This window comes from Limulus polyphemus, unplaced genomic scaffold (assembly GCF_000517525.1).
Source record: "Limulus polyphemus unplaced genomic scaffold, Limulus_polyphemus-2.1.2 Scaffold5465, whole genome shotgun sequence".
Classification (NCBI taxonomy): domain Eukaryota; kingdom Metazoa; phylum Arthropoda; class Merostomata; order Xiphosura; family Limulidae; genus Limulus; species Limulus polyphemus.
Window position 1 is genome coordinate 687 of NW_013671075.1, and position 7,936 is coordinate 8,622.

At 34.0% G+C, this 7,936-nt stretch overlaps 1 protein-coding gene across 1 annotated transcript; it reads left to right on the forward strand.

Annotated features, from left to right (window-relative positions):
* The first annotated feature begins 997 nt into the window (after positions 1 to 997).
* LOC106472607 (retinol dehydrogenase 11-like) lies at positions 998 to 6,871 on the forward strand. The gene is made up of 2 exons (XM_013933260.2): positions 998 to 1,322; positions 6,116 to 6,871. The coding sequence occupies exons 1-2, from the start codon at positions 1,043 to 1,045 to the stop codon at positions 6,418 to 6,420; spliced, it is 585 nt and encodes a 194-aa protein (XP_013788714.2). The 5' UTR covers positions 998 to 1,042; the 3' UTR covers positions 6,421 to 6,871.
* The last annotated feature ends 1,065 nt before the right edge of the window (positions 6,872 to 7,936 follow it).

Genomic DNA, 7,936 nt, shown 5'->3' on the forward strand with positions numbered 1-7,936 from the left:
CTAGTCCTATCTAACTACTTCTGCACTTATCTGAATTTTAAAGGATTAGTTCAGCAGGTTTCTAAAGTTAGAACAACAATTTAAGCCCGAGTTTCGGATGATTCCTCTATAATATACCATGTAGATATTTCCCTAAACGTTACTGAGTCATATCAGTCAAGGTTAACTGAAATATACCAAATAAAATATGTTTCTGACATACATATATATAAATTGTCAATACTTTTAAAACATTTACCTACTCGTAAGTATAAGTTACTCATAGGTCTTTAAAACTTACAGCGTTATAAATAATACTTCTGATGGAAGCTAATTTCTGTTTGTTTGTTTGTAATTAAGCACAAAGCTACACAGTGGGCTATCTGTGCTCTGCCCACCACGGGTATCGAAGCTAATTCCTAGTAGTTAAACTTTTATTAAGATACTTAAAATACGTAATAAATAATATTACTATCTTCCCATTTTTTTCCTTTTAAACTTACTATATTTGTTAAACATTTTAGTTGGAAAGTCGAATTCGTGAATATTACTGTTTGTTTCGAAACCGTACTTAAAACAGATTGATGGTGTGTTTTTTTTATCACAGTTCTCTAAGCATGTGGTCATATTTAAATGTGGTATGTGATTCTTGTGAGATTTACATTATAACTGTATTTATTTGGACCACAAACCGACGATTTTGAGTTACCACAAATTTTTATAAAATATTTTTTGTAATAAACGTGGTGCCCCCCCCCCCCCCCAGTGGCACAGTGGTGTGTCTGCGGACGTATACCGCTAGAAACCGGGTTTCGATACCAGTGGTGGGCAGAGCACAGATAGCCCATTGTGTTTAATTACAAATAAAGAAAAAAGTAATACACGCTGTTGACAATAGCTATACTTTTGCTTTTTTTACTTTCTGGTGGGTGGCAATAATTATATACAAATTTTAGATAGTTAAATACCATTTTTCATGACAATATTTAAAAAAATTCCTCTCTTGTGTCCCGCAGCGGTGCTATGCGGAACTCGAGACTGGACAGCAGACGGCTTCGACGCTATGATGGGGGTAAACTATGTGGGCCACTTTCTTCTGACAGTTCTTCTGCTGGACAAATTGTCCAGATGCCCAGATGGTCCAGCGCGTGTGATCAACATTGTATGTGGCAGCTGTAAAAAAGGTAATTTGGCCAACTTGTGGAACTTGGAAGGTCAGAGGGATGGAAACTACTCCTTCCGACACCACTACCATAATTCCAAGCTTGCACAGTATATTTTCACCAAAGAGCTAAGTCGAAGGTTCCGTTCTGTGGGAATACTAGCTTTTGCAGTTAATCCAGGTGAGTAAAAATTTAGAGTAGGTACGTTGAGTAGAGAAAAAATGAAAAATAATAAATATATGTAGCTCAAAAACATAACAAATATATGTAGCTACTACAGGTCAAACATAACAACTATATGTAGCTACTACAGGTCAAACATAACGAATATATGTAGCTACTACAGCTCAAAAAATAACAAATATATGTAGCTACTGCAGCTCAAAACATAACAAATATATGTAACTACTACAGATCCAAAAACATAACAAATACATGTAGCTACTACAGCTCAAAAACATAACAAATATATGTAGCTACTACAGGTCAAACATAACAACTATATGTAACTATTACAGGTCAAACATAACGAATATATGTAGCTACTACAGTTCAAAACATAACAAATATATGTAGCTACTACAGCTCAAAACATAACAACTATATGTAGCTACTACAGCTAAAAAAATAACAAATATATGTAGCTACTACAGCTCAAAAAATAACAAATATATGTAGCTATTGCAGCTCAAACATAACAAATATATGCAGCTACTACAGCTAAAAAAATAACAAATATATGTAGCTACTACAGCTCAAAAACATAACAAATATATGTAAATACTACATATCAAAACATAACAAATATATATATGTCGCTACTACATATCAAAAACATAACAAATATATGTCGCTTCTAGAGACCAAAAACATAACAAAATATTGTTACGTCTCTGTTCGTTTGTTAATTTTCCTTATAATTTATTTCCGATGAAACTTCAGCGACACTTTCTTAAATAAAACTAGTTTATTCCCTCTCAATATAACTTTGCAATACACTTAATTTCCACAGTTACTTTTCCTTAAACATACGCTATAATTCGTGTGGCTTAACAGTAACGGTGTTAACAATAGGCTACTGGTATTTGGTATTGAGTATTTATTTCCAGACTATAAATATAAACACAATGATTAAGACTAGTGTAGGAATTAAGCGTTCTCAGTTTGTTAGGTATAATGAGTGCAATAAGTGGGTTTTGTTTGGGAACTCGGAACTAACATGTACTTTTAAGGAAGCTAGTTGTGAAGATGTGCAATTTGTATGTAGATCTTGTAGGTTGGAGAAGTTGGAGGCTATCCTAATTAAAGTAGAGGCGATATATAAAGAGAAGTGTAGACTGTAGGAAATGGCAGCAGGATTTGAAGAAGAGTTTAAACTTTTACATCCAAGGAATAAATCAGCTAACAACGACATTTAAGAAGATAGAAAGAATATTATTAGAGCTAAACGTAGTGGATTTAATTGTAATAAGCCTATTGAGCAACAGATTTCAGCCCTTGGCTTCTGCAGACGAGGAACTATTGGAAGGAAGGAAAACAAAAGGGACAGAGAAGGATATGGATGATAAAGTTAAGGAGGTCATAGTTATAGGTGATTCCTTGATAAGGCATATGGATAGAATAGTCTGTGGGATAAATAGGGAAAAAAGACTTAGATTATTCTACCCAGGAGCACAGGTGGAGGATATCACTGACGGAGCAGGAGATATCATAAAGGGGCTAGTAGAGATGCAGCTTTTGTGGTGCATGTAGAGGCTAATGATGTAAAGAAAGGTACGTCAGAGGAGCTAACTAATAAGTACAACGGGTTGATAAAGGCATTTAAAGAAAAAGGTCATAACTTAATTTTCTCAGGCTTAGGTTAGTATGTAAGAATAAGCATATTGGCTGGTTGGACTTGTAGGATCAGTTCAATGAGAGTAGGGAGCTTTTTGGAATGGATGGTTTGCATTCGAATAAGATAGGTGGCTGACTTGTTTGTTATGGTTATTAACTCAGCTGTAAGGGATGTTTTAAACTAGGACTAGACAGTGGTGAGGGTCAGGATAAACTAAATGGAAAAAGAATAAGAGTCAGAGAAAGGTTTAGCATAAGAAATGAGCATAAAAGCAGTTATAAGGGTCCATTCCTACCAGTGCTCTAAAGTCATCTATTTTATTTCCTATACTTCTAGCATTACAATAGTAACAATTAAGCCTAATCTAAATTATATCTAAATATTTATATCTAAATCCATAACTGAAACATGGTCAACCGTAGATGATTTTGATGACAGAAATTTCTTTGATATACAGGGTAACAGGCTATTAAATAGGAATAGAGTGTTACAGAGAGGAAGAGGATATCAAAGATAATAGTAAGGAGATTGAATCCATTTGGGTTTCTATTAGTGGATATAAAGGGAAAAGGCTTTTAGTGGGGAGTTGTTACAGAACACCAGATGATACTGATGAAATTAGTTAGATACTTTACAGTGAGAGTAAGATTTCAGCTATTAATGAAGTTATAATTATGGGTGATTTTAATTTCACACATATAGATTGGAAAATGCTTGAGTCAAACCGTGAGGGAGAAAGGTTTTTGAAAACTGTTCAAGATATCTTTCTTCACCAATTAGTCAAGGAACCTACTAAAACAATGCAATTTTAGATTTATTGTTAACTTCAAATATAGAAATGATCGAGAGGGTGGAAATTGGGGAACATCTGGGTCATTGCTCTATTAGGTTCAACGTTTTGCTGCATATGGAGATAAGGAATAATGATATTTTGGTTACAAATTTCAAAAAAGCAAATTTTGAAGGATGCGACAAGAATTATATGTTGTGAATTGGACAGCTGAGTTATTTGGAGACACTGATCAGATGTGGAAACATTTTAAAGGTAAATTTTTAAATATTCAAGGTAAACATATTCCTTATAGAAAGAAAAGGGTAGCTGCAAGTAAAAAACAGGTTGGATCACAAAGAGTATAAGAGATTAAATTAAAGAAAAGCATCACAAATGCAAGAAACTTAAATTGACTGGTATGACGGGAGATTTAGAATATCAAGAAAGTTGGTAAAACAGGAAATTAGGACATCAAAAAGAATGTATGAGAAAAGGTTGGCCATTAAGGATTTCTTTAAATACATTAAGGGTAAACAAAATGTTCAGATGAGGGTGGACCCTTGTGGGATGATAAAGGAAAGCTCGTATCTGATGGTTATAAAATGGCTGGGTTATTAAATCTTGCTTTTTCTTCAGTTTTTAGTAACGAAGATTTAAGCAGTATGATAGATAGATGGTAAAAAGATCGAACAAGATGACTGCATTAATTCTGAACTTGTTGAGAAAAATTTGGGATGTTTAAAGAACGATAAGGCTCCTTGGCCAGATAATATATCCCTAAGGGTTTGAAGAAGGTTAAAGATTGGATATATGAGCCACTTGCTACTATTTATTGTAAGTCCTTGAATAGTGGGCAGGTACCAGAGGATTGGAAGTTAGCTAATGTAACTCCTCTTATCAATGTTGGTGATAAAAATCGTCGCAGTAATTACAGGCCCATTAGTCTTACATCAGTTGTGGGAAAAGTTTTGGAAAGTCTGTTAAAAGATGCTTTGCAAAACCATTTAACAAAGTTTAGAATTTTTTTGAATAGTCAACATGGTTTCAGGGAAAATCTTGCATTAAAAAATCTTTTGACATTCTTTGAAAATGTAACTGCTTATGTAGATGATGGTAAGGGTGTAGATTTGGTGTATCTGGATTTTCAGAAAGCATTTGACAAGGTGCCACATAAAAGGCTTGTAAACATTATCTCTGTAGGTGTGGGGGATAAGTTAGCAAATTGGATAAAAGAGTGCCTAGATGGAAGAATGCAGGGGGTTGTTAAAAATGGGGTACCTCAGGGCTCAGTCCTAGGATGTTTACTATTTTTGATTTATATCAATAATATAGATGAAGATGTTACTTAAATTTGCACATGATTTTAAGATCTTGGGTGGTGCTAGCTGTGAAGAGGATGCTGCTGATTTACAAAAGGAAATAGATCATTTAATGAGTTGGACAAATAAATGCAAGATAAGGCATGTGGGTTATCATAATTTGAATTATAAGTATAATTTGGATAGGAATAACCATAACAGTGTCATGAAAGAAAGGGATCTTGGTGTAATAGTTGATCAGTCTCTTTAGTCACCCAAGCAGTGTGCTGTTGCTAGTGGTAGGGCAAATAGGATTTTAGTTTGTATCTACAGAAGTATTAAATACAAGTCTAAAGTGGTTATAATTTCATTGTATAAGTCTCTAGTTAGGCCACATTTGGAGCATTGTGTTCAGTGTGGAAAGGGTCCAGAGAAGGGTTACTAGAATGTTGTCTGGGATAGAGGGGTTGTCATACGAAGAAGTGTTGAAATCTCTCAAGTTGTTTTCCCTTAAAAAAAGAAGAGTTAGAGGGGATCTGGTTGAGGTATTTAACATTGTAAAGGGAATTGATAGTTTTGATGCATCATCTTTTTCATACTTAACAGTGAGAATGGTAGGACTAGAAGACACAAACATAAATTTTGTCAGGGTAGGAGTCACCTTCAGCTAAGACAGTTATATTTCTCTAACATGGAATGGGTTACCTTCGGATGTTGTGGAGATAGTAAATTTAAGTGAGTTTAATAGAAAGCTTGATAAGTATACGAATGATAAGGGCTGGCTTTAATATTTGTTTCGATTTATGATTTATTTATTAATAGTTTTAGTTTAGTTTAGAAGGTGGAACAGCCTAGATGGACCAATAAGTCCTATGTTGTCTCAAAACATTATGTTATGTTATCAAATTAAGTTATTCGCATTACTACTTGTTAGGATGAATTTTAGTTTAGTTACTAAACACTTATATTGTTATATTTTAATCACGTTTAAACGTATTTATATATATCATCTAACTTAAGTTTTACCATATGTGTTTGATTAATTATATTTTCGTTCTTTAATAAGGTCTGGTATCCTCTGGATTGTACAAGGCACTGAAAGGCATTTCAGGCCAACTGACCCAGATTTGTGCTAAAGTTCTCTATCGTACTCCTGAGGAAGGGATCCAAACGATACTTCACTGTCTTCTAGCAAAAGGAATCGAACCAAATTCTGGCGCTCTTTTTCGTGACTGTCGAGTGCAAGACATCAATGTTCCAAAGTGGGATGACCAAGTAGCCAAAGAATTATGGGAGAATACTTGTCGGCTGATAAAACAGAAAGGTATACCTATCACATTAAAGGAAAACGATGACGAAGGAATCAGTTAAATCCACCGTTACTGTCTGATATTTTTTCTAAATGTCACGTTTGTTTTCTTTTTAAAAAGTAATTCTTGGTTGCATTATAAGTTTGCTTGTGTATATCAACGCTACTTACTTACGTAATATGGAGCTAATACAAGTTAATTTTATTTATAATACTGTGTACAATCCACAGTCAGGCTCTGAATAGAAATGTAGCAAATTTTTAGATGCAATTGAATTTGTCAGATAAAGTTTTTTCGGTGTTTATTGAGAAAAGAAACAACCTGCAGAGTTCTAGGGAATGTTTTAATTTCATATTACATGTATTGCAAAACTTTTTTTTATGTTTGCAAAAATTAATGTTTTCTGTCACTTTTAGTGAATTATTAATTCTTTAGGTTACTTTTGTCTTTTTTTTAACGTGTTTTCATGACGTAACGTTGTAATAAGTTTTGTAAGCCATGAATACATTTCATGGTACTATATAGAAATAAAAAATTAATTCAACATATTTTAGGTAGTTTGTAATTACTGATGGAGCTGTGATAGTTTGAGTTGTTAAAAAAAAAAGATCTTACCTACAAGGTAAGTGCTAGTGGGTTATCTCAGTTGGTAACATTTGGGTTAACCATTTATCTCAGTTGCTAAAGTTTAATCCTGCTTGCGGGAAACGCTAAAACTGAATTACCACGGCAAAAATGGCGCCAAACTAGTGGTTGTCCCAGACCTGAGATAAGGGCCGAGTACGGGCTGTGCTGACGAGTTAACCCTTTAGTTTAACCGGTAGAGTACTCATTTGACGTACGAGCTATTCTTGTTTCGATCATACTCGCGAGAGAAAGATGTAACAATTACTTACCATCGAGTTGCAAAGCAATGTTCCCTGTAATTATATACACCGAGTTTTGATTAATACTTAAGTTATATCTCGCCAAAATACAAACAAGAGATACTGATTGAAACGACACCAGTGTTTGCTGTATTATTTATTCCACAATCTTGAGTATTTATTGGATACAAAATAGGTGAGGATATATAATTATTGTGTACATATTATCTCAAAGGAGTGGTATAAAAAAAACTTGGCTGTCACATGGATTGAATCAAACATATCTTCTTAACTGTTCATTGATACTACCACGAGTACAGGGTTTCTGTACAAAAGTCTAGTCCACTTTATTCAAGATAATGATATTAATAATAGAAACGCCATTCCTGATGCTTGATCTACTCATTATTTGGAATACAGTTGTTCAAGAATGTCAGTATAGATTAGAAAAAACAACAAAACGATCCACAGGAACGAGACAACGTAAGCTCACCCTAAGATCCCTGGTTATTAAAGAAAGAAGTCCAGAAATGAAGAAGAATATACTGTTTATTTTAGGTTGTTAGTGTTTGCAAAATCAAAAACAGTTCAGATATCCCGAAACAAAGTACTTACAGTAGATGTTATAAGAAACTATGGTCCGAACGGCCGTTGACATTCACTGTACTTGGATAATAATATATAACTGATCAGTAACTGTGAAAGTTGGTT